This window comes from Nomascus leucogenys, chromosome 21, assembly GCF_006542625.1.
Source record: "Nomascus leucogenys isolate Asia chromosome 21, Asia_NLE_v1, whole genome shotgun sequence".
In the NCBI taxonomy this organism is placed as follows: Eukaryota; Metazoa; Chordata; class Mammalia; order Primates; family Hylobatidae; genus Nomascus; species Nomascus leucogenys.
Window position 1 is genome coordinate 1782263 of NC_044401.1, and position 26506 is coordinate 1808768.

The following is a 26506-nucleotide window of genomic DNA, read 5'->3' on the forward strand; positions in this document are numbered from 1 at the left end:
TTCTGTTTATATTTTTACTTGAATATTCATTTGGATATAATACTTTTAGTAAGCACTTCATGATTTACAGAGATAATCTGGGTGAAGAATAGAATCTTGGACAATTAAGACAGGTATGAACCAACTTCCCACCCAATACAGATCTTTGGCAGATGGTTATCCAAACTCTGCTTGAATATGTCCTGGAACTACAAAAAAGAAAACAAAAAAATCAATAACCTTATCACCCATTGTTAATTTCTGATATATACTAGTCCAGACTTTTCCTATGCCTTTATACATTTTTTAAAACAAAAATAAAATTTTTTCTATTCTACATATTTTTAATGAGGTTATAACATTATCATGTTTTGCCCCTAATGTATTTTACCATCAGTGAGTATAGGTCTGTGGTGTCATTTGTATTGACTATGTATAAATTCATCTGTGACTTACCATAATTTAACCAATACACTGTTTTTTCTTTTTGCACATTTGTACATTCATTCATTAAAGAAATACTTTATATAGAGTGCCTTCTTTATGTCAGATGCCATTCTAGGAATTGGGTCTCAGTCTGGAACAGGATATATGTCAGATAACCTAAATTCTGAATTTTTGTTTGTTTTATTTGTTGGTTGGTTTAATGGAAACATAATAAGGAAGAAATCTGAAATCCCACCAGTCTACAAGAGGACCTGTCTTCCATGACATTCTCCTCTCTCTCTCTCTCTCTCTCTCTGTGTGTGTGTGTGTGTGTACACCTTTTACTTTTTTTTTTTCTTTTTTTCTTTGGATACTCTGATAACACTGCAATAGAAGTCTTATGGAAAGTCTTTACAAGTGTCCTTTACTAATCACTCAGCTAAGGATGGGCCAGAGGCCATGCATGTTTTCAAGGCTTTGAGGACTGCCCCCAAGTGATCTCTAGAAAAAATATATCCATTTACACCTTAGTGTCTGAGAGCACTGATTTCTCTAATCTCTGAGCAACACAATTCTTTTAAACTATTGCCAGTTTGGTATGCTTGCCTGATTTGTAAAGGAACTGAAAGCACCCTTTTTGGCCTCTGCAACACTTAAAAGTGCATCTCACAAGACCCTCTGCCCACCCTTTCCTAGTGCTTAAATCTTCCCAAAGATGAGGTGCAGCATTTCGGTAATAATGATAAGAGATATCACCACAGTCACTTGAAAAATGAAGAACTTGGCCTCCTAGTGGGTAACAACCACATTCGAATGCACCTCTTTGCTAAGCCCTTGCTCTTCACAATAATGACTAAACTCAATACGGATATATTCACACTATTTTCTCTAGTCCCCCATTTGTCTAACCTTGAAATGTTTAACTTGAAGATTGATGAAAACAGGATCATATCCTTAAGTAAGGCCTATCTTGGGAATACTATGTTTTTCACAGGTTTAATATGACCTATGATGTGATGGAAAAACCATGATCCTTATTTTACAGGTGAGTATAGGTGCTTGGAGAGGTTAAGGAAATCACCCTGATCCAATAGCTGGTAACCTGCGATGTAAGTTGAAGCCCAGTGTTCTTTGGTGTACTAGTTATCCAGTATAAACATCATGTATTTGTAGTTATAAATTCACTTAATGCATACTTAGTGAAGGCCTGTTATTTGCAGGGAACAGCCCTAGTGTTGATAATTCATGTGTGAATCAGACATACGTTTTTCAAGATGAGAGGCTATTTGATTCGTCACTTACTGAGGACATACTATATGCCAACTATACAGAGTAGTAGTCAAAGAGTAGTAAGACATAGACTCTTACCTCAAAGAGCTTATAGTCTCGTGGATATATGTATATAAACCGTAGAAATATAAAGTTGAATGCCCAGTGGTATGATGGATATTCCAAGATGCTTTCCTAAACAGTGCATGTGTGATTATGCCCAGTATTTATTTCTTTAGGTATTAAAAACTGCTAGATATTCCATCTGTGTCGATTATGGTGCTTTTGATAGCAAGTAATAGAAAATCCTCATAAGGAAAACTCACATAGCTGGAAGTCCAGTTAGAGTCAGCTCTAGATGTGATGATATCATAGGGTCACTGATTTCAACCAAGACTCAAGTTATTTTCATCTCAGAGCTTTCTCGTCCAGGACTGATGAAGACCGTCATGTGCTTTCTTGTTGAAGTACAGTGGAAAAGAGAGAAACCGTTCCCTGGGCATGGACTCTTAGTCCCTTTTTTAGAGGTCTGATTGAGCCAAATTAGGTTATATGTGTTTTTATGGACCAGTAATAGTTATCAACAGAATACCTTATGCTGATGGCTTACACAAGATCCGCCCCCCTCCACCCCACCCCTGCTTAGATCCATGTGCAGGTTTGATATCTGGACAAAACAAATTCCATCACAATTGAGGAAGAGGTAAATGGATATTGAATAGACAACCATATTTCCACTACACCATCTTGTTCACCTAACAGGTCACCCTGAATGCTCAAATTGAGTTTATAGGAGGAATTCCTCTCATAGTTTACTCAAACTTTAGAAAGAAAATTATTGGTAGAGCCTAATTCTGCTGTTCAGTTTTTATAGAATAAGACAATTAGCAGATGTTCAGAGAACTGTTCCCTGAAGAGTTGTCCTTAGGGAGATCTGAATTAGGATGCTTTCAACTGCAAGCACTAGAATACCCAACTACACTGACACAAGCAATACAGAAAAGTAATTTACCTCCCTGTTAGGAAGGTTGGGAATTAAAAGCTCCTGGTTTGAGATAGTGACTCAGTGGTGCTTTCAAGAACTTAGCCTTGGCCAGGTGTGGTGGCTCATGCCTGTAATCCCAGCACTTTGGGAGACCGAGGCCAGAGGATTGCTTGAATCCTGGAGTTCGAGACTGGCCTGGGCAATGTAGTGAGAACCTGTCTACAGAAAATAAAAACATTAGCTCGGCATGGTGGTACATGCCTGTAGTTTCAGTTACTTGGGAGGCTGAGATGAGAAGATCGCTCGAACCCAGAGGACTGAGGCTGCAGTGAGCCGTGATTGTGCCACTGCATTCCAGCCTGGCCGACAGAGCAAGGCCCTGTCTTAAAAAAGCAAGCAAACCAAAAAACCTAGGCTTGTTCTATTTTTCTGCTCTTTATCCTTCTCATCCTTAGGCATATCATATCTCATGGCTATGGGAACTTCAAGCATTACATCGTCACACAACTATTCCAGCCTGGATGAAAGGTAGGCCTGCTATCTATCAGGGAGTATACTTTTTCCCAGAAGCTCCTGCACGTACTTCCTCTTACATCTCATTGCTCACAGGTCTACTTTTGTGCCAGTCGCTATCAAGAGGAATGAGATATTGTGCTTGGCTTCAACCAGTCTTAGTTCAGGCTCTGGCAACTTGAGGAAAAGCCCACCTTCCTTAACATATTGCCCAAGCAAAATTAGATTTGCATAAACTGAAGAAAAAGGGGAAATGGCTATGGAAGACAACCAATAGTGTCTGCTTAAGTTCAACTTGACACTATGTGTCCAGAGCATAAAATTATGCCTCTGTTCTATTTTAGTATCTATACTAGGAAAGCGTTAACCTCAAGCTCAGTGTTTCTCAAACTGTATGTGGTGAAGAACCAGCTTTTTTCCCCCCAATTCATCACAGATCCAACCCTAGGAAAATGAAATAAACCCATACAGATTTTAAAATATGCTATACAAGCCCAGAATTTTTGTTAGTTCAAAGGCCATAGTTTCTCTGTGAAATTGCTATAAAAAGTGTCTAAACTCACAATTTCTGTCCTTACCCCAGCGTGAACCAGCATGGACCGATAACGGTTTGAGGACCAGGCTGAGTTCATGACCACACTTGTTGACTCTGGTGACTTCATAAGCTGTCCCCAGCCTGCCTCACCTGCCTCTTGTCTGCTGCTCCTTTTGATTCACCTACAACAAGCTGTTCTCTGTTACCAGAATATGCCACGTATTTTGTTTTACTTCTGGGACTGACTTTACAATCTGTTCTTTCTTCCTGGAATGCCCTCCTCTAGCTGGGGAAAACCTACTCATCTTTTTAGACCAGATTAAAAGTCACCTTCCCTGTGATGTTTTCTCATGAAAAAAGTATTTTTTTAAGAGACAGTGGTCTCACTATGTTGCCTAGGCTGGTCTCGAACTCCTGGGCACAAGTGATCCTCCCATCTCAGCCTCCCAAAATACTAGGATTACAGACATGAGCCATCACGCCCCCAACCTCATGAATTTTAGTTAGGTTATAGCAGTATAGTAAAAGTCCCTACGGATTGAATTATTTGCTCCCTCGTAAGTGTTTTTTCTTTGAATCCTAAGTACACTTATTTTATTGGATTACAGTTTCTGAGTCAGTATCTGGGATAGACTGAAAGTTTCTTGCAGTGATAATTGTCTGATTCATCTTTATATCCCCTGTTCTTGGAACACATAGTTTGTCCTGAATAAATGCCTATTGAATTGAATCAGCTCAACAAATGAGAAAACTTCTGTTTCTTTCCTTTTTCTTTCCCAGTTGTTTTTTTATTGTATTCTGCCTTTATGTTTGCATATTTCCTTATAAGAACATACCATTTTGACAGACAATACATTTTTTCTTTCCTTTTCTATCAAATCTGGACTTAAACAAGACACAACTTTTCGTTGTTGTGTTCTGATCACAGGTCCTATCCTGTGGGCATCAATGTCACTATTACTGCAGGCCACTATTACTGCAGTGTAATGTCACTATTACACGCACCCATGATTCTCTGACATGTATGCCACCCTAGCAATGTACTCAAATTTCCAGCAGCAATAGATGAGCTTGTATATGCAGACATGTAAACTCCCAAAAGTACCTGGTAGGATGTTATTAATATACTGTAGAGAATATACAATTCAGAGACACACTGACCTAGGCTTTAATCCTTATTCACATACTGACTAGCTTTGTGACCTTGGGCAAGTTCCTTAGCCTCTCTGAGCCTGCTTCTTCTATTAAAACAAAAAATAGGTATAGTAAGATAACATAAAACAATAGCTGCTTGATAAACGTCAGTCACCTCTGCTGAGATAGCACATATGTGGATTGACAGGAAAGCAGGCTGAGTGCAGTCTGGACAGCAGGACAAGTGAACCATAGAGTTAATGGGTCTGCCTGTCTCTTTAATGGGTCAGGGCCAACCTATTTGGCAGGTCTGCTAAGAAAGATGAGCTGCTTTGAGATGCTATCTTGGGCAGCGCTTTGGATGCTTCTTCATTTCTGTGCTTCTGACTTCCCTGCTTACAGCTGGCAGGGACAGCTACTCCGGAAGCTCAGGGGCTGCATGTCTGTGATAGAAGGATGAGCAGCTGCTGCTTGTTAAAGTAGGGGGGTTGTTTGGGAGGCAGGCAAGTGACATAGAAACAGTATATGGAAATCCCCAAACCCCACTGTTAAAATGATGTCAGGGGTCCAAATCATGTCCGTGGAGTGACCTCAATGACATTTCTTCTCCAGACACTCTAGCTCTTTCCTTTCCTGATTTTTTTCCTCTTAGAACGGAGGAAATAAGGTGTCTATTTGTTGGTCAGATGATTTTAATTACGTTAAGAAAAAACTGGCTTCCTTCAACATGCCATGCATTTTCATGCCTCTGTGCCCATGCTTCTGCTGTTCTCACCACTAGAAATGCTGTTCTCCCTCTACCTGCCTGGTGAATTCAACCTCTAAACCTCAAATTAGAGGCCAGCCCTTCTTTGCATCTTCCCTCCCTGATGCCACCCTTCCGTCTAGGCTGGCGCCATCCTTCAAGCTTAACTTGGTTATTGTGCTTCACACACTGAACTGCCTTTGTTTTTTGAGGTCTCTTTACCCTAACAGGGTGAAAGTTTCTCTTGAGGATCTTTGATCCCCAAGGGCTTAGCTCATAAAAGGCACTCAATAAATATTTTTTGAGTGAAAACATCTCCTTCTCACCATATTTGACAATTTCTAATTTCTCATAAATTTTCATCAAGTTATAGCAGCATGGTACAAGTCCTTATGGATTGAGTCCTTGATTAGTTCTGCGAGGTTACTGAGCATCCCGCCTGTACTTCAGGGGCAATAGGAGTAATGGGAGTAAGTGCTAACCCAGCAGCAGGGAGGAAGAATCAAGGAGTCATTTGGAATCCATAGAGTCACATTTCTTTCTTTCTTTTCTTTCCTTATTTCTTCTTTCTTTCTTTCTTTCTTTCTTTCTTTCTTTCTTTCTTTCTTTCTTTCTTTCTTTCTTTCTTTCTTTTTCTTTCTTTCCCTTCCTTCCTTCCTTCCCTCCTCCCTTTTTTTTTTTTTTTGACAGAATCTTGCTCTGTCACCCAGGCTAGAATGCAGTGGCACAATTTTGGCTCACCACAGCCTCTGCCTCCCAGGTTCAAGAGATTCTTGTGCCTCAGCCTCCCCAGTAGCTGAGACTACAGGCGCCCACCACCACGCCCAGCTGATTTTTATACTTTTAGTAGAGACAGGGTTTCCACCATGTTGGCCAGGCTGGTCTCGATCTTCTGACCTCAGGTGATCCACCTGCCTTGGCCTCCCAAAGTGCTGCGATTACAGGCGTAAGCCACTGTGCCCAGCTAACATTTCTTAGCCTAATGTTTGCATACTCCAGCTTTATCTCTTGGCAGCCCAAAGTAGATTCCTAGGTTCAACCAGAAGTTCCTTGAAAATTGTGAGACTTCATAGAAGTGTGGAGTTGGGAGTCATGGATCTAGTACTGTACTTCCACTTACTGGCAAACCCCTTGGGACAGAGTATTAAGTTTGACAGACTTGGGTTCAAATCCTGGCTCTGCCACTTACTATCTGTGGGAGTTTGTTACCTCTCTGAGCCTCAGTTTCTTCCAGATCTAGAAGGAGAATAATATTTATTTTGAAGGGTTGTTGTCACAACTAACTTATAAGTGTATAAAATGCCTAATCTAGGTTTGGCATTTCATGGGTGTTTAATAGGTGGGAATTATAATTTGGAAACACTGGAGTGGGTGGGATGATGATCTGGGCAATGTATTATTATTTGTTTACTATTACCAGATCCAGATATATGCAGGGGAAAGCCAGCTTAGAATTCAAAAAGTTGCTTTACATAGCTACTTTTGTTAAATGGATGTCAAATAAATACATAATGATATTTGCAATGTGACTTAATAAAGGCCTTCAGGGGGTTTTCCAGCTTTCACTGTTAGGATTTTTTCTGATAATAGTCCCATACTTTCCTACTCTGATGTGTCCTCACTCAGGAGCACTGTCTGGCTCTCCCCACAGGGAGCTCGGGACAGTTTCCTGCCTGAGGTGTTCAGGTCAATTCTGTGCTCACTTTTCCTTTCTCTCTCCTTGTCTGTCTCTCTCACCCTGAGGTCTTATCTTGTCCTCTGGGAGGTATGTTAAGTGCTCTGCCAGGCTGCCTGTGCCTGGCCTGTTTTTTCTCACTGCCAGTACCTCTTGGATTCCAATTCCAAACATGGTATCCATCTGGGGTCACCCTTTCTTCCGGTGCCAAGAGAGAACACATTCCAAATGGAACACAAGTGTGCCTCCCATGCTGGCTCTCCTCATTCTGCTTGGGAAAAACAGAGAGCAGGATGTGGCCGCGTCATCCCACACTGCTGGACTTTTCAGTCCTGTAGTGCTACTTTCCCTTGGGACTATTTAGGTTTTTCTGCTAAGAACCAAATTTGAAGACTGTCCCAAGAAACATGGAACCAAGGAAGCTTGCCAGAGCTCTGCAGGGAGAGCCAGAGCCTTGCTGAGACAGCAGGGGTGGTGGGGGTGTGTCGGGGGGTGTGGGGGGGTGGGGAGAGGGGGAGAGAGAGGTTTTTAAATTCTCCATGAAGTGTACTATGTTCCATCATTCCTTCCCAAAGCCATCGGAAGCATTCCTTCTAGGAAAGGTGGAGTCGGTGGTGAGAAGCCGGAGGTGAGAAGACCCCTGAGCAGCCGGATTCATTCATTTTCTGAATTTCCTATGTGAGGACAGTATTAGAGCCCAGTGAGGCTTTGAGAGGCCCCAAAGATGAGCACCAACAGCAGCAGAGTGGGCCAGCTTCTCTTGCAGGGTTCAGCGTGCATTAGCTGGAAGCAGGATGTGGAAGGGGCTGTGTACCACCTAGCCAACTGCCTCTTACTCCTGGGCTTCATGGGGGGCAGTGGGGTGTATGGATGCTTCTATCTTTTTGGCTTCCTGAGTGCAGGTTACCTGTGCTGCGTGCTGTGGGGCTGGTTCAGTGCCTGTGGCCTGGACATTGTTCTTTGGAGCTTCCTGCTGGCTGTGGTCTGCCTGCTCCAGCTGGCACACCTGGTATACCGCCTGCGTGAGGACAACCTCCCCGAGGAGTTTAACCTTCTCTACAAGACGCTGTGCCTGCCCCTGCAGGTGCCCCTACAGACATACAAGGAGATTGTTCACTGCTGCGAGGAGCAGGTCTTAACTCTGGCCACTGAACAGACCTATGCTGTGGAGGGTGAGACACCCATCAACCGCCTGTCCCTGCTGCTCTCTGGCCGGTAAGCTACTCTGTCCATTGCCCAGAATTTCTTTCCCCAGCCCACACTTCTCATTTCCTAGTGTGTCCCTTTCCGTTTCATGTCTCTTTCCATTTCATGTCCCCTTCCATTGAGGGGAGGGTGTGACAAGTCAAACAAACCAAAATAGATTTTTCTAAGAGTGGGGTTGCTTCCTCTTTCTTGGCATTTTCCAAGAAGAAACCAGTTCATGAGGCATCTTGGTTGGCAAGAATGAATGATTGTGTGTGCACTTGCTCCTGGAAGATGTGCAGTGCGTGTGTCTTGAGCCTGGGCCTTAAATAACCCCTCTACCATCACCACACACATATCAGTGTGTCATGCCTAAGCTGCAGCAATATCTCTGTAACCTTTGAAAAACTAACATTTCAATAAGGTTAATCTGTTCCTTATTCAAATTCAACATTTGCTAAGCACCAACTATATTCAGGGAACAATGCCAGAAATGGGAGGTCTGGGTAGGGGGGTGGTTCTCATAACCCCTGTTCCCTGCCAAGGCATCAAGAAAACAGCCCCACTTGTGTTTGGGGTACCTGTATGCAGCCAGGTAGGGAGAGTGAATACCCCTCGCCCACCTTTCCATTTCCAGTTGTTCTACTGAGGTTCTTACAGACTAAGAAGTCAAGTACAGTACTGTAAATCTGAGGGCCCAACAATGGGAGAAGAGAAGTGATAGACCTATCTCATCAAGGCTTTTGTGGAAGCACCGCCTCTTTTGGAGAAGGCTGACAGTCAGATATGGGCAGAAATGGTCTTAGTCAGGATCAGTGTATGCCCAGTCAACCTGGATGTGGATGTTGGGCATTGATTTCTTCTGAGAAAACATCACGGGGCTCTGTGCTCCACACTTAGTAGGCAATTGTGGATTTTTTGATACTGCCCTAGTGGCTCTTGAGCCCCACAACCCCCACTCCACCCGCTTTCTTGAGACCAGGAGAATGTGGTAGAAAAGGTAAGATGGTAATTAGAGGCTCCACTTCCAAGAAAAAAAAAAAAATCCAGATAATACTGCCAACCACACAATGGAGAAAAAAGTTTGACAATGATGCTAATGGTACTACAACTACCACTAATAGTAATAATACATGTTTGTGTATTCGTTTATAGAACCTGAAGTATCATGTATATATGTTTTGATTTTGTTCGAACTCAGAGGTCCTGGGTTGAGTGAGCTATGAGGGGAGACATTTTGTGAGGGTACATTTCATTTCATTTATTGGTGAACTGAAAGTGTAAACCAATGCGATTATTTGTAAACAAATATAGGTGTAAATACAAATACATATAACTATTGTGAAACTGTTTGCACCTATAGTTCCATGCTTAAAGACAATTTAGGGAACTTGCTCATTCTGGAGACCCATGATGTTATATTATAGCTCGTCTGTTCAAAGGAGGAAACTGAGACCAGCAGAAGTGCTCCCTTCAGTGTAGGGTGCTCATTTGCTGGAAGCATGTATGGTTACTGTATAGTTCAGGTAGGATAGATTTACTGTAAACTTGTATAAGATCACTTCCCAGTGAAGGGGAGAGGGGGGCTTGCCCTTGGTGTAGCTTTTCCTGGTATACTTAGCATCAAAAGGCTGAGTCAGAAATTAGACAATTTTGATTTTTTTTTTCCTGCCTTTCAAGGTTTGGAGTAAGAGTTTTGTTATCTTTCAGTGTCACCCTGTCTCAGCTTTGCTGAGCTGGACATAGAGGAAGAGGCTTCTAGTCTGTGACTAGGCTCTAGTTTTAAAGGAGAATCGCTGAACCTTGGGCTGGTTACAGTAAGGGACCAAACATCTCAAAGCAGCAGACAAGAACTTTGTGCCAGGAAGTGGGGATTCTTGTGCAGACTTCCACATCTCACATGCACACGGTTCTCTAGAGTCCTTCACTCAAACCTCAGAAGTCTTTTTGTTTTATTTTAATAAAGGAAACCAACCTCTTTCAAAACTCAGAGAGGCAAAGTGACTTTCTCAAAGTCTGCCACCCTGTTAAGCAGTGCTTAACTTAGACAGTTTCTCTCATATAAAATTCAAAACACAAACTTCCACATATACAACCCCCTGAGCAGGCAACTATCTAAGCTATTCATATAGGAAAAGATCATCCATCATCCAGTAGATCAAGAAGGAAGAAGAAACAGATGATAAAGGGCATAGCATTCTGACTTAAATGGCTTCAGTGAGCCATTAGACATTATCTACATTAGACATTATCTACACTCTACGGTTGTCACTCTTTAGTGGCTTGCCTGGGTGGCCGAAATCCTCGCCTAAGGATCTGACATGTGCTGCAGCAGCGCCATTCTCTTCTGCTGTCTTCCTTTCCTATGGAAGCTTTTCAGTGAGGTTTTGATCCCCTTTTATGGTGACACAAGTGAGTTTGTTCCTTGGTTTCCTTTGTTCATTTATTCATCCTTCGTTTCTTGCTTCCTTCTTTCCTTCTTTTCCCCCTTCCATACATATTTATTCAGAGTCTTGAATAAAGCTCCTGTCTTCCAGGTTTAGGTTGTCAGATAATAGGTGCAATTGTTTTTTAATTGGTGATGGTCTTTGGTAATTTGTATACACGCATATATACCTAGGCATTCATTAAGAGCAAGACTCAGGAGTGCTGATATCCCATTGGCCAGGACTTAATCACTTGCCTATGCCTAGCAGCCAGGGAAGTAGAGAAATGTTGATTTTTGCTCTGCAGTCATGTGCCCAGTTAAAATCTAGCACCATTAAGGAAGAGAAGAAAGCAGATACTGGAGAACAGACTGCCACACTGGATTTTCCAGATCTTTGTTCATTCCCATCTTTATCTGCTTCTCAATACCCTTTGCGTCCCTCAAAATTCAGCTCAAATGTCATCTCCTTCGAGAAGTCTGCTGCCCAAAGAGAACCAATCTCTCTCCTTCCTCTGTTACTGTCCCACAATAGCACCTATCACACTGACTTGCAGCCAGTTATTTATGTGCCTGTGACTTCCACCAAATTGTGAAATCCTCAAAGACAAAGACCAGATTGTGCCCATCTCTGCATTCCCAGATCTCCAGGAACACAGGAGACGGTCCAGGAATATTTGTTTAGCCAATAAACCTCCAGAAATAATGGAAGGATATCTCCCCCAAATGAACAAGGTGTACCTTAGAGATCTTTTTCATCTTCCCCCTTTGCCTAATAGAGGCACCCCATTGCCTGATATAACTCACTTTAGAAGAGAGGTTAAAGTTGGAACTCTGAGTTTTCTGGGCGGGGGTTGGGTGGGGGGGAAGGATAAAGCCCATTCTGGATTCTAATCTTTTTCCAGATGTGGCCTCACATCTGAAATACACTCCCTGTCCTCAGGCATCATCAATGACATGCCATCAGTTCTAACAAGTTCTCACGGAATGCAGTCTTTCTGCCCTGCAAGGGCAAGGCACTAGGCTAGGTACAGCCACAAGGGTACAAAGGCAGCAAGCAGCAATAGTAAGGCTTCTAGTCCTATGACTGGGCTCAAGTTTTAAAGGAGAATCGCTGAACCCTTCAGTTGTGAAACCAAGCCTGTGGTCATGGGCAAGTCAAGAGCAGTTGTTTAACCTGTTGGTAGTGTGGGATAAGAATATTCATAAAATTAAAGCAAATAATTAGGATTTCTGGCTGCAGCCACAGTAACCCACTCTAGCCAACAGAAGGAGGAAAAAAGGTCTTTATTTAAAAAGATACAAGGATTTCTTATGAAACTCAAGGAAAGACATGCACCTGAGCCTCAGGTAGTACTAGAAACAAGAACATGTCCTGCTAGGACATTCTATGTGATTTCAAGTTTATTTTCTCTATAGCCAATTGGGACCCATGCTTTTCAAAGTCTGAGTTACGTGATAAAAAAAATTGTTTTTAGTTCCTTCAGGGAGGAGTGTGTTAGTTTTGTTAATGCCTGATAATTGTCCCCATCCAAGGCATGATTTACACTCAATTCCATTTCCAGATTCCCAGGGAAGGAGTTTGATTGGCTCAGCTTGAGTCAGGTGTTCACTCTAGGACCATCAACTGGATAGGGTGCGTGGGATCTCATTGTCTAAAGAAACAAGCTGTTATTGTCACCTATTGTTAGAGAGGTCCGGGAAGGGGTCATGCTAAGAGAGTCCACTACCATCTACCCAAAGCTCTAGTAATAGGGTGGCAACACGGTGTTGTGCTAAGAACATAGAATTTTAGTTCTGCCACTTGATCGCTATGTAACCTTAAGCTTGCCACTCAACCCTTCTGAGCACCAGTTTCCTTAGCTATAAAATACAGAAAAGAATAATCTACCTTGAGGTGTTGTGAACATTATATAAGAGAACACTGGTAAAGTGTCTAGCAGAGACTGGCATATAGTGGACTTGCCACTTCCTTCGAAGTCTACAAAGTGGTTAAATGTAAGCATGAATCTTCATGTAGCTAATGGGAAGGGAGAAAGGAGAATCTGTGGAGCAGCGGCATCCAACAGAACTTTCTGTGATGACAGAAATGTTCTCGATCTATGTTGTACAGCATGGTAGTCACAGGCCATATGTGGCTATTGAGCACCTATAATGTAATTATGTAAGGAACTGAATTTTTAATTTTATTTAATTTTAATTAATGTAAATATAAACTTAAATAGGCAGCAGGGTTCTCTTTTTTTTGAGACAGAATCTTGCTCTTTTGCCCAGGCTGGAGTGCAGTGGTGTGATCTCAGCTCACTGCAACCTCCACCCCCGAGTTCAAGTGATTCTCCTGCCTCAGCCTCCTGAGTAGCTGGGATTACAGGCACCCGCCACCATGCCTGGTTAATTTTTGTATTTTTAGTAGAGATGGGGGTTTCACCATCTTGGCCAGGCTGGTCTCGAACTCCTGACCTCAGGTGATCCCACCTGCCTCGGCCTCCCAAAGTGCTGGGATTACAGGTGTGAGCCCCCGCACCGGGCCAGCAGCAGAGTTCTTGAGCAGTAGTTTCTATCCTGGCTACCTATTAGAATCACTGGGGAGATGTAAATACTAATAATATCCAGATCCTACCTAGAGAGAGTCTTGTTTAAGTGCTCTGGGATGAGGCCCAAGCCTAGGTGCTCTTTTTAAAAGCTTCCCTGGGGCTTCTACTCTGCAGCCTGAAATTGAGAACTACCAGTAAGGAGAAGGAGGAGGAACATGAGGGTTCAGGAAGTCTCAGTGGGTTCCTTTTCTGAACTACTTGCATGAAGTAACTAGGCTGGCTATTCTAGCTTTGGGTTTTACCATGCTTTAGGCAAAGTATTTCTACAGGAAGATTCATGTTAATCAGCGACACCTAACTTCAGCATGGGTAGCTTGGAGAGCCATTTTCCTTTTCCCACATGATCTCTTCTCTTCCCTTCCAGGGTTCGTGTGAGCCAGGATGGGCAGTTTCTGCACTACATCTTTCCATACCAGTTCATGGACTCTCCTGAGTGGGAATCACTACAGCCTTCTGAGGAGGGGGTGTTCCAGGTAACAGGGAGCCTGGTGGCAGCACCGCCTCACCCTGTCCCACTGTAGCCCAGCAATATCCGTGCCTTCATGTTTCCCTTCTCACATCTGTCCTTCGCACCACTGCCAGTGTGAAGCTACAGGCGGGGGCACTCTTTCTCTGTGAAAGAGTTCCTGGGCTCCTAGCCATAGGTGAGATCGGGTAGGAAGATGCTGGCCCCTGGGTAGACCATGTTACTTGTGTGCTTAAACTCTTCTGGAAAACCCTACTGCCACAACATAAAAACCCACACTCCTTATATGGTAACTTAAACCTTTTAGTGCTCTCTAGTCACATTTCCAGCTCTCCCTCCTTCATGTTTTTTGCTCATACTAGCCATGCCGAACCACTAGTGCTTCCCTAAACACATCACATTGTTTTGCAGCTCTATGCCTTGGCCCCTAGTCTCCCCTCTAAATGCATTTCCCCTTCTAGATGAGACCATGGCACCTCACTTCCTCTGTGAAGCCTGCTTCCACCCCACAGCCTCACCAGCTTCCACCCCACAGCCTAGCACTCCCGTGTGCCCCTTCTAGTCCTTTTACTTATGCTAACTGGTGCACATCTTGCTCTCTGTTCTAATAATCTGGTCTCCTTTCTGTCTTCTGCACAGTGAACTCTTTGAAGTAAAAATCTAGGCTTTTCTCTCTCTGTTCCCAGACTCTAAAGGAAAGTACCTGGAGCACAGCAGCTATTCAGTAAAGAATTGCTTGCCGGGTGCAGTGGCTCACGCCTGTAATCCCAGCACTTTGGGAGGCTGAGGCGGGTGGATCATGAGGTCGGGAGATCAAGACCATCCTGGCTAACATGATGAAACCCCATCTCTGCTAAAAATACAAAAAATTAGCCGGGCGTGGTGGCGGGCGCCTGTAGTCCCAGCTACTCGGGAGGCTGAGGCAGGAGAATGGCGTGAACCCAGGAGGCGGAGCTTGCAGTGAGCCGAGATTGTGCCACTGCACTCCAGCCTGGGCAACAGAGCGAGACTCCATCTCAAAAAAAAAAAAAGAATTGCTGAACTGGTTTGCCACTGGGCAGCTGGTGTCCCAGAGGACTCCATGGGGCATTCACATACATGCTCCAATGCAGGTGCCTGGCTGCCTGGCCCCTACTCTTATCTCTGCCAATCCCTCAGGCTTTGGTCACTTTCCTTGTAGCTCTCACTTATTGAATGGCTAGCATGTGGCAGGCACTACATATCATATCGCCTCATTGATTCTCATAACAACTCTGTGGGTTGAATATGATTATTACTCCATTTAACAACTGAGGAAACTAAGGCCCAAAAACATCAAGTAATTTGCCCAAGGTCTTCAGCTAGAAAGTGACAAAGCCAAGTTGCCTGGATCTACCATTTCTGTTCTTTATTAAAATGGGAGGGTCACCAGAAAAGTGGAGTTTACACACACACACATACACACACACACACACGCATGCACACACGCACACACACATTCACTCACCCTTTTAAGGACTCCCCTGCCTGGATAGTTTGCTGGACCTGGAAACACTGGGTTCCATGTGTCTCCTACTACTTTTATCAGGGAGTCCCTCAAGCCAACATATGAGCCAACCCCAGAACAGACACAGACCGGGCAGTGCTACCTGGCAGGACCTGCTTCCACCCCCACCCTGACACTTGGCTCTGTGATGATGGAGCCTGAGAGGCAGTCCTGATCCCACTGCCAGGGTCACCAGCCGCAGACCCACTTCCATCATGTTCCTACCCTGACCTCCCTCCACACACCCTCCCTAACTAGCCCAGAAACCTTCTTCAGGAACTCTCTCAGGCACATGAGAACCTCCAGGAGGGCTGAGTCAGGACCTGAGCCAGCTGGACCAGGGCTCTTTCTGACACTGACACAGAGGAACAGGTGGTGGCTAAGCCGGGTGTCCTCCCCTAAGTTGTGCTCAAGAGGAAGGGCTGTAACCCCACATGGCCTCTCAGCCTGGAATGTAGGTATGGTCATATTCCTCCCATTTATATTTTTAGCGTGTACCTCCTTTGGGAGCAATGAGAGCCACACATTTGCCACACATTTGCTATTGGCTGTGTAAAGTCCCATTTCCTCTTTGCAAATGTCAAGTGTTATCTCGAACTCAGTTAGAGTTCGTCCTGTCCTTGCCTTTTGCAATTACATAGTCTTTGTTGACTGAGAGCAATCCACAGTGACAGCCTAAATTATCATTCACATTGTACTCAGTACAAATCAATCAGCATTCCACCACCCCTCTCGACAATTCATTTAAGTCAGAATTCATTGTGTGTTCCGCACTGTGACACTCATTAGTCACCAAGAACACAGCACAGGAGGGATCTCACAGAAATCATCACTGTTTTTCTAATTTGCATCCTATGTTACTGGACCTAAGTCCTATTTACATAGGTTATCTCATTTAATTCATTCAACCAACATCTGAGGTGAGTATTTAAAAAAAGCTAAATACTTGTCAAAACGTTACAACAGATATGTCTATATATATGGGAGAACCAATCAAGAAGCAGATTTCAGGAGGACCTTTGGGGAAGGATTTTATACAGGACATGAGAAAGCGACATTAGAGGCTGTGCGCGGTGGCTTACACCTGTAATCCCAGCACTTTGGGAGGCTGAGGCAGTTGGATTATGAGGTCAGGAGTTTGAGACCAGCCTGGCCAACATGGTGAAACCCCGTCTCTATTAAAAAATACAAAAATTAGCTAGGGTGGTGGCGGGTGCCTATAATCCCAGCTACTAGGGAGGCTGAGGCAGGAGAATTGCTTGAACCCAGGAGGTGGACATTGCAGTGAGCTGAGATCATGCCACTATACTCCAGCCTGGGTGACAGCAAGACTTCATCTCCGGGGGGGGGGGGGGGCAGGAAGAAAGTGACATTAGGTTGTTTTGCAATATACAAGATTGGCTGTCTTCCCTTGATTCATTTATTCACTTCAGTAATATTTATTGAAAACTTAGTATGTACCAGGCACTGTTAAAAGGGCTTGAAATATATCAGTGAACAGAACAGATGAAGGTCCCTCCCCTCATGCAATTTACATTCTAATGGGGGAGACAAAAAGCCATAAGCATAATGAATAAGTAAATTATATAATATGTTAGAGGGTAATAACTGCTAGTTTAAAAAAAAAAACCTAGAGTAGTGTAAGGGAGATATGGTTGCAATTTTAAATAGGGTGGTCATGGAAATCCTTGTTTAGCAGGTAACATTTGAGCAAAAACCTGAGAGAGGTGACAGGTGGGGTCTGTGAATATCTGGGAAAAGCATATGAGACAGAGGAAAGAGCCAGTGCAAAGGCCCTGAGGTGGGGCCAGTGTGTTTGATGCACAGAAAGGAGGACAGTGGACCTGGAATGGAGAGAGGAAGGGGAGGGAATAGCAGTAGAGAAAGGTGGAGGGGTGACGAGGTAGCAAGATCATGTATGGCCATAGCATATATTGTCTAGATACAGCCAAAAGGATTTTCTAAAGGGTTGGATATAGTATGTGAGAGAAGGAGAAGATCAAGGAAGACTCTAAGGCTTTTGGCCTGAGCAACTGGACGGGTGGTACTGCTGTCAACTGAGACAAAGAAAGCTGCAGGTAGAGCTGCTTTCGGGGGACTAGGAAGTTCAGTGTTTGATGTTAGGTTTGCATCATCTGTGGACATTTGAATGGAGATGCTGCATAGGCAACTGGATATTTAAGTCTGGAATTCAGGAATTAGATCTGGGCCTGAGACATAAATTTGGGAGTTGGTTGTATGCAGATGATATTTAAAGCCATTGGATAGGATGAGCTCACCAGGTGAGTGAGTGTGGTTGGAAGAGGGAATGGTTCAAGAGCGGAGCCCTGGGATACTTAAGTGGTGAGGAGTTGGAGAGGAAAGGAGGAAGCAGCAAAGGAGCTTGAAAAGGAACAATCATGAGATTGGACCAGGAGTGTATGGCATCCTGGGAACCAGGTGAAGAAGATGTATCAAAGAAGAAGGGGAAATTGATGATGGCATGAAAACTGACCATTAGACTCAGCAGCTTAGAGGTCATTGGTGACCTTAACAGGAACAGTCTTTGTGGACTGCTAGGGACAAAGTCTTATTGGTTTAAGAGAGTGAGAAGAGAGGAATTGGAGGCAGTAAGTATAAACAAGTTTTTTTTTTTTTTCTTCATGAGTTTTGCTAAAAAGGGAAGCAAATTAGTGGAGTGATAGCTAGCCAGGGAAGTGAGGTCAAGAAAAAGAATTTTTATTTGTAAAATTTTGTTTTATTTTAAGATGCAAGAAGTGACAGCATATTTCTAAGAAGGTTCACAGTCTTTGTGTTTGGCTTTAAGACATTATTTACATTCGGCTTAGTTCTTGCTCAAACACACCTGCTTCATATTTGGTACTCTGATTTCTTGTTTGGGAATTGTTCATAAGTACATCTAAGGCACAGGCTATGGCAGATGTGACAACTACTTGCTGAACTATTAGTAATGGACAGATTGTATTATTTTCAGAATTCTTTCTCATGAGGCAAGAGAGATTAAGTAATTTATCTGACATCATACAGCTGACAGAGATAAAGCTGAAACATGAAACCACTTCTGGCCTCGATAATGTAGTTTAGGTCCTGATTGCAGTGCTAACAGTTAGTGGGGAAAAGTTGACAGGAGGAAAGGAATAAAGGATGTGGGGGAGGGGCATAGCAGAAAGGAAGGAAGAGAAGAAGAGGGTAATGGAAGATCCGGTAGGCAATGCAGGAATGAAAAGGATTATATATAAGCTCTAATAAAGAATGTTCGGAAAGCTACCCTACTTTCAATTTGACAATTCATATAAAGTGCTTAACACAACGCCTGGCACCTCTTGACAAATATTAGCTGCTAACATCATATCATCATCATTTCCACTGTCTCCAACCACCAAAATATATCATGAACTCTGCTAGCCCAAAGTATTAGGGTCAATTAGATCATTAAAAATTGTGTGATTCTGCACCCTTTTCCTGCACTGTCCTAAGCATGTTTCCATTTTGACCCCAGCTTTACCACTCATCATTATTGTAACAAGGATTTATCAAGCACCTGCTGCATGCTAGGCACATGTTATTGCTTATTTCCCATGCAAGCATAATTTAGCTTTGCATCATGGGCACATAGTGAGTGCTCAGAAATTCCTAGATGAATAAACAAATGGAGAATGGGGTGCCCTTTGATTTTCTACCCTTTAGAGTTTGTCTTCCTCTATGCCCTTTTTCTGATTTCAGTCATCAGATCCTTTTGGTTACTTGAAGTGGCCAAGTTACAAGCAATTTCATGGACCTGAATCCCAGGCCACATGATGTAGCTTGGCATACCTCATCAGAAGCTTTTTCTCAAACTGAACTTTCCAACTCTTTTTGTGTCCCTACCCCAATATCTTATCCTTCCTCATTCTTAAAATGAATAGTTGTCAGCATTTCAACCACTCTTCAGAGCACAAGAAAGCCCCTTCTTTCTCTAAGACTCAGAACCTTCTGCAGTCATTAGTGGCATTAGCCACAGAACTACATAATTAGAGCTGAAGAAAGTGGATGTGGAAACTGAGGCTCCAGGAGGTGATGGGTGAGTGAGTGAATGGCTGATCCCAGGGCTCCTGACACAGGACACCCCCATATTAGTGCACACAAGTGAAAGTCATCCACTGGACCTCCTCCAGGCAAGGCCACAGAGGGGTACTCCCACACAGCTTCTTCAGTAAAAGTACAGCTGTTTGCCAAGTGACTGAATGATCTCTGTGCTCAGCATGGACAAATTTTCTAGTTTAAACCTTTACTGTCTGCTTCTGACCCCTCTCAGGTCACTCTGACTGCTGAGACCTCATGTAGCTACATTGCCTGGCCCCGGAAAAGTCTCCATCTTCTTCTGACCAAAGAGCGATACATCTCCTGCCTCTTCTCGGCTCTGCTGGGTTATGACATCTCGGAGAAGCTCTACACTCTCAATGACAAGCTCTTTGCTAAGTTTGGGATGCGCTTTGACATCCGCCTTCCCAGCCTCTATCATGTCCTGGGTCCCACTGCTGCAGATGCTGGACTGGAGTCCGAGAAGGGTGATGAGGAAGTCTGTGAGCCAGCTGTGTCTCCTCCTCAGGCCACACCCACCTCTCTCCAGCAAACACCCCCTTGTTCTCCCCGTCCAGCTGCCATCAACTTTCCTGCACCTCCTACCCGGGCCAGGTTGTCCAGGCCAGACAGCGGCATCCTGGGTGAGGACTCCACCAGTCTGGTGCTGGAGGATTTTGAGGAGGTGTCAGGATCAGAATCGTTTATGGATTATAGGAGTGATGGGGAGTACATGAGGTGAAGGGAGAACTAACATGGGCACAGCCACCGGCTCAGGATCCTATGTAAGTACTCAGAAGGCAGCCACTGCACATTCCTGTCAACGGCTGGCCTTAACTCAGCTTGTTAGGGCAAAAAAAAATCATTCGTGGAACATCTCCTCTTAGAGGACTCACAGAAAGTGGCATTAACCCAACTTTGCAGATAGCAACTCACTCTGGGTGCATGCAAGGCATGAAGGGATTTTAAAAACTGTGATTGCATTTTGGAAAGTGGGCTGGTTGATATGTTGAGCAGGCAGGTAGATTGTTGTTTTTTTGCAAGTTTATTCTAATAGCTGAGGCCACAGCTGGGGCTAAAGGGGCTTTTATTTGTGGCATGCATTTTAAAAGAAAAAGAATGTGGCAGGGTTCTAATTCTGATTGCTTGTCTTTCCTGGTATAGAGCCCATCCTGGAAAGCAGTTGTTATTTAGCCTAGACTGGGCAGGGATCTCTGTTAAAATTGCGTATTTTAAAGAGGACTGTGATTATGAGCTAATAGCTCGGGGAGGAAAATGTCCTCATCTTGCTTTCCTCTCACCCAGTGGAGAATGTGTTTGTTGATCACACAGAGGACTAGATACTGCTATGATTAAATGTTACAATGATCAGATAGGTATATGGCAGCCTGGCTTTCTTCAGTCACCCACACCTGTGAGAGGTAGAATGTGCATAAATCCTGGAGGGCCTAACAGTGCGTGCAGGATTTCCCTCACAGAATTTCCCTCATCAGAGAGTCTACAAAAAAGGCTGTGCCCAGTGGTTCTGGGAAATTGCTCTCATGTTCCCCCGGCTGCCCTCACAATGCTGTGACGTTTTTCTCTGTAGCTCCACCCAACCATGATATAGGCCTGAATTTCCTGAGGAAAATCCCATTGTTCCCAATTTGGAAGGCGCTTCCCACCATTCTTTAGAAAGCACCAATAAATTACCTGAGAAACTAGCCCAGTGAGGAAGGCCTCCAGAGTACATGAAATGAATGAGTGAATGTTTGTCTATTTTGAAAAACAGGTTATATAAATGATGAAAGAGGCCATAGAGATGACTGATGCAAGGTTAGAGATTTGGTTGTGTAGATATGGAATTTACAATCTCCTGTGTTACCGGCATCCTTAGAACCACAGTTCAGCTGATTCTGAGTTAATTCCAAGGATCAGTCTAACACCCCAGATCACTTTGTTGAGTTCCCCCGAGTATGCATTGGCCACTCTCATCACTCCTTTCCCTCTGTGCAGCTGTTCGCCTTCCTACTCGTTCATCCTGCATCCACGCATGCTCCTTATGTCCTGTGGATCCCTCTTGGTCCAACTTGCCCATCCACCTATACACTCTCTCTTTGACTCACAGCAGCTCTCTGTTTTCTCATGTTGTTCTTCCTGGTTTTATTATCTTTTCTTGGTTCTATTTTTCTCTTCTTTCTTCTCCAATTTCTTCTCAGTCCTTGATTGCCTCAATTTGCTGTTCTTTTCTTTTTTCCTTTTCTATCTTGAGACAGGGTCTCACTCTGTCACTCAGGATGGAGTGCAGTGGCATGATGTTGGCTCACTGCAGCCTCTACCTCCAAAAGCTCAAGCGATCCTCCCACCCCAGCCTGCCAAGTAACAGGGATTACAGGCACATGTCGCTGTGCCTGGATAATGTTTAATTTTAAAACTTTTTTGTAGAGACAAGGTCTCCCCATGTTGCCCACGTTGTTCTCAAACTCCTGGGCACAAATGATCCTCCTGCCTTGGTCTCCCAAAGTGCTAGGATTACAGGCATGAGCCACCATGCCTGGCCAGTTTGCTGCTCTTAAGTGTCCATTTTCTTTGTCTTCTCAATTCATTTCTCCCTCTTCACTTGTCTCTTGTTTTCTTCCATTTTATTGTTCATATATTTATCTCTCCTATTACCTCCTTTTGTCTTTTTCCCACTTTTTTTGCCTTGCTGTATCTATTCTTCCTCCTAAACACCCTGTACCCCCATCTTATTAGTTTTTAATCTTAACTCTTCCAAAGATCAGTACTTTTCCCTCTGCCTATAAAGAAAACCATTCAAGTGAAGGTGTAAAATCCCCAGCTTTAGGAATGTTTTCCAAACATCAGGAGGCAGGCAGCATGGTAAATGAGAAAGAGACCAGGACTGGGAGTCCAAAGTCCTGGCTTCTACATCTAGTTTTGCTACTAATCAAATATGTGACTTTTTGCAAACCATACCTCACTAAACCTTACTTTCTTCCTTTGAGTGTGTTGGACCAGCTGTCCCCAGGAACCCCCTTGGATTGATCTGAGAAGGCAAGGATAAGTTTTTCAAAGGAAGAAAAGAGGAGTAGTCAGTCCACAGTTCAGTAGACACAAGCCCCAGGACATCTGAGTGTCTTTCAGCAAGAACTGTCTGTGATATTTCACTACAATTTCTCTGGCACCTTGGGACTCTCCCTAGCCCTTGTGGTGGTGGGTCTTGCTTAACTAGCAGTTCCCTCCATTCTGTGCCTGTGAAGAATCTATCATCTACCATGTGATTACAGTGCAGATATTTTTTTCCTTTTCTTTCTTTTTTTTTTTTTTTTTTTTTTTGTTTGAGACGGAGTCTCACTTTGTCACCCTGGCTGCAGCGCAGTGGCGCGATCTCGGCTCACTGCAAGCTCCGCCTCCCGGGTTCACGCCATTCTCTGCCTCAGCCTCCCGAGTAGCTGGGACTACAGGCGCCCGCCACCGCGCCTGGCTAATTTTTTGTATTTTTAGTAGAGACGGGGTTTCACCTTGTTAGCCAGGATGGTCTCCATCTCCTGACCTCGTGATCCGCCCACCTCGGCCTCCCAAAGTGCTGGGATTACAGGCGTGAGCCACCACGCCCGGCCTACAGTGCGGATATTTTATGAGAGAGGAGATCACAACTCAGTCCCCAAGCCCTCAACCCTTAATACATACTATCGTATGAAATGCCTCTTTCCAAATTCAACCTTTTCTAAAACTCAAGATGAGAAAACTGCTGATGAGGCTCACTTTCTAAAATACCGGAATTTGCAATATGGAGAGAACAGTTTTTCATGTTTCTTTGTTTAAGCAATAGAGAGAAAGGAAAATTATGTTGTTTACTTTTCAGGCCATAGAGGTTTTCAGAACAACTTGAAAACATGATCAAATTAGCCAAACTTCTGACAGTTTTCGATGTAGTCTGTGATCATGGGATAATTTAGCCTCAAGTACTTTTTCTGGAATTGTGTTTTGGATGTTTGGTTTGACTTATTTACCATCAAACTTGCTATAAGGTTATTACTCTAATGAATAAGCATATTCCCTTATGATTGGGAGCAATTTACTATTGTTTCTTTCATAAAGTAGGGCACCATTCACCATCTATTTCCTGGCTCTTTAGTTATCAAAATTTTAAACTCATTACTATTCATCCCGGCACAGCACTTATATGAGAGGCATGAAGCTGGCTGAATTCTGCATCATTAGGAATGACACAGCCTCATCACATTGACACCAGTGCTTGTCTCTCACACCAATCCAAATTAAGACCAACTGAAAATAGAGTTTCCTCTGGAGCTCCTTTTTGAAGAGACATATGTTTTTTAGTCTGGTGGTACCCAAAATTGAACGAAAAATGGGTGCTGCTTCTCTCAACAGGCAAAACTATGCTGCAGGATAATGTATTCATGCAGGGTCTTCCAGCCAGACCCCAAATTATCCCTCCCTTCACTAGAATTTTTCTGTTTAATTCTGTGGCCACTCTGCACAGGGATCCATTCTGTGTCTTACTTACAGGAGATGCTCAATGAATGAGGGACTCATCTTCTAGAAATGCAACTCCAAGGTAGTCTGTTGAGTGAAATAATGAATCCATTATCACAAAATAAATTGAAAGCTGTCTGACATTTGGACAATTTTTATTTTGTTTCACATTGTTCTGAAAACTATACTGTTTCTTTTCTCCCTATTATTTAAATAAACAAATGATGGACAGATTACAAAATGGAGGACCCTCGAGGTAAGGGAAGGAGCCCCTCAACAGGAGGATCAGGACATAGTACCAAGGGCAAGAGGAACGATCCAATCAACACTTACTATTTACTGTATATTTTAGGCATGGTTCTAGGTAATCACGTGATAAGTAGTTGAAAGAACTGAAAATGTTTTATCTGCAAGAAAAGGGCAAGTGTAATATCTTCAAATTTTAAAAAGAATGTGAATTAGAATTTGACTTAATTTGGTATAGTTCTTGTGGGCAGAAATTGAATTGAATAGGCTGAAAGTTATAAGAAGGATTTTAGATCAGTATTGATACTGGATTGCCCATGGGTGGTGAGAGTTACTCATCACTGGAAGAGTTCAAACAGGGGCCATAAGAAATCTCAGAGATTTTATAAGGTGATTCACACTCTGGGAAAAGGATGCCTTGGATTATTGCTGTCAGGGTATCTTCTAACTCTAGGATTCTGTGGTTCTGAGATCTGGACTCTAGTCTTGCCACTCACCTGCCATCAAGAACAGGTTCCTCATCTGCAGGACAGGACCAAGATGGCTCTGTCTACCTTACCGGGTTGCTGTGAGGAGTGATTGTGATAAAATACACAAAGGCAGTGTTTAAGCTGTGAAGCACTAGTTAAATGTGTAGCGTATTTTAAGATTCTGTTGTATGTACAATTGTTTAGCAGTCTCTCTCTCTCTCTCTCTCTCTTTCTCTTTATTTTATCAGAGATAGATGATTTTCCCTCTTATTTCCCCCAGTTTGGCTTTTCAGGGAAGGTGGCAGCTGGCAGAATCCCCTGACAACAAAAGGTACAGCAAAAAGTGGAGGCCTAAAGAAAACATGTGCTAGCTCTTTAGCCCTTGAATAACTAAGTCACACCTCAGCCTGCTCTCCTTCATCTGTTTGGGAGGAGGCAGATTAGAGTCACACTGTCATCATGCTCTTCATCTCAGAAGCAGCTGTAAGGTTTTTGGTAGCTGTCAGTGCTAGCGAACAGTGCTTTTCTCACAGAACTACTGGGAAGAGTCCTGGCACAGAAAACTTGCTCTTGAAAGTGGCACAGCCAGAGCAGGGGTCTCTAGAGGGTCGTGCCACCTCTACCTGCCACAGGTTCCATTGTCGGTCAGGTAAGTTAGAGGCAACAGTTCCCCACCTGCCCTCTGGATCACAGCAGCCTGGGGCTGCTCCTGAGTCATGTTTCCACTGCTGTCTTACAGGCCTCATTTTCCTACCCATCTTTCTGTAAAAATAAAAGTCAGGAGTCTTATGAAACTTACCATTATTCCATACAGGCTTTTGGTTTTTTCTTTAAATTAGATAGGGTTAGGTAAGAAGTAGAGTTCTATAGAAACGTTCATAGGAAGCAACAAAAGTTGATCTCTTGGTCTCTACAATAGGAGAGGATTGGGCTAGATACCTTCAAAGCTGACTTGCCCTGATATTCTAGTATGAAATGATTCAAAGGTATACCTGCCCCTATCATGTCAGGCAGTGAGTACAGTTAAAACATTGGGAATTGGTAAAGGAAAAGAAAAAAAACTGAAAAGAACCCTTTGAAGTTAGACAAACTGTCCGGAGACATAGTGCTAAAATCTCCCTCTTTTTCTTTCCACAGCTTCTAAAATTCCTCTCCAGAGCTACTCTCAAGTTATATCCAGGGGACAGGCCCCTTTGGCTCCAACCCACACACCTGAACTTTAAGGATCACGGGACTATCTTCTCTGTGGCCAGCGCAGCTCTCATCTGTGTTCACAGAATGGCCACTGATAGGCACGCCTCTTTTCCCACCCACTGGAAGGCTCACAGGCAAGGTGAGAGAGGACACAGAAGGTGCCAACACTGTCGCTACAGTAAAGACCTTGAGTGACTTTGAGAAATTCACCCTCACAAGCCTTCCTTCAGGAGCAGGCACTGGAAGTGCAGAGGCAAAGATTCTGTCCTTTACCAGCTGCAGAATCTTGGGCAAGTTACATAGCCTCTGTGAGCCTCATCGGTAAACAGTGGGGGTTATGAAACCCACCTCACAGGGTTGTTGTGAGGATCCGATGAGTCAATTTAGGTAAGCACCTAGCACAAGGCATAGTACCAAGTAAGCACTCAATAAATCACTCAACTCCTTTCCCTATGTTGTTTCTTTGCATTGTCTGAAAGGATCAGTGAAGTCAAAGATCCAGCTTTTCACTGGTGGTTATTTTTTATTTTTCAATTAAGATTGAAATTTATGGAAGTGGAAATTTAAAAACTTTGTTTTCCCTTAGGCTGTGACATTCAACT

At 43.5% G+C, this 26506-nt stretch overlaps 1 protein-coding gene across 3 annotated transcripts; it reads left to right on the forward strand.

Annotated features, from left to right (window-relative positions):
• The first annotated feature begins 7818 nt into the window (after positions 1 to 7818).
• Positions 7819 to 26357, forward strand: POPDC2 (popeye domain containing 2). Of its 3 annotated transcripts, XM_012501046.2 has the most exons (5): positions 7819 to 8476; positions 13830 to 13938; positions 19751 to 20159; positions 24959 to 25041; positions 25848 to 25933. In XM_012501046.2, the coding sequence occupies exons 1-4, from the start codon at positions 7986 to 7988 to the stop codon at positions 25030 to 25032; spliced, it is 1083 nt and encodes a 360-aa protein (XP_012356500.2). In that variant the 5' UTR covers positions 7819 to 7985; the 3' UTR covers positions 25033 to 25041; positions 25848 to 25933. The 3 variants fall into 3 exon arrangements, with proteins under 3 accessions (XP_012356500.2, XP_030657580.1, XP_003261907.2); XM_030801720.1 differs by lacking the exon at positions 24959 to 25041 and having other exon boundaries at positions 19751 to 20300; positions 25848 to 26357; XM_003261859.3 differs by lacking the exon at positions 24959 to 25041 and having other exon boundaries at positions 25848 to 26357.
• The last annotated feature ends 149 nt before the right edge of the window (positions 26358 to 26506 follow it).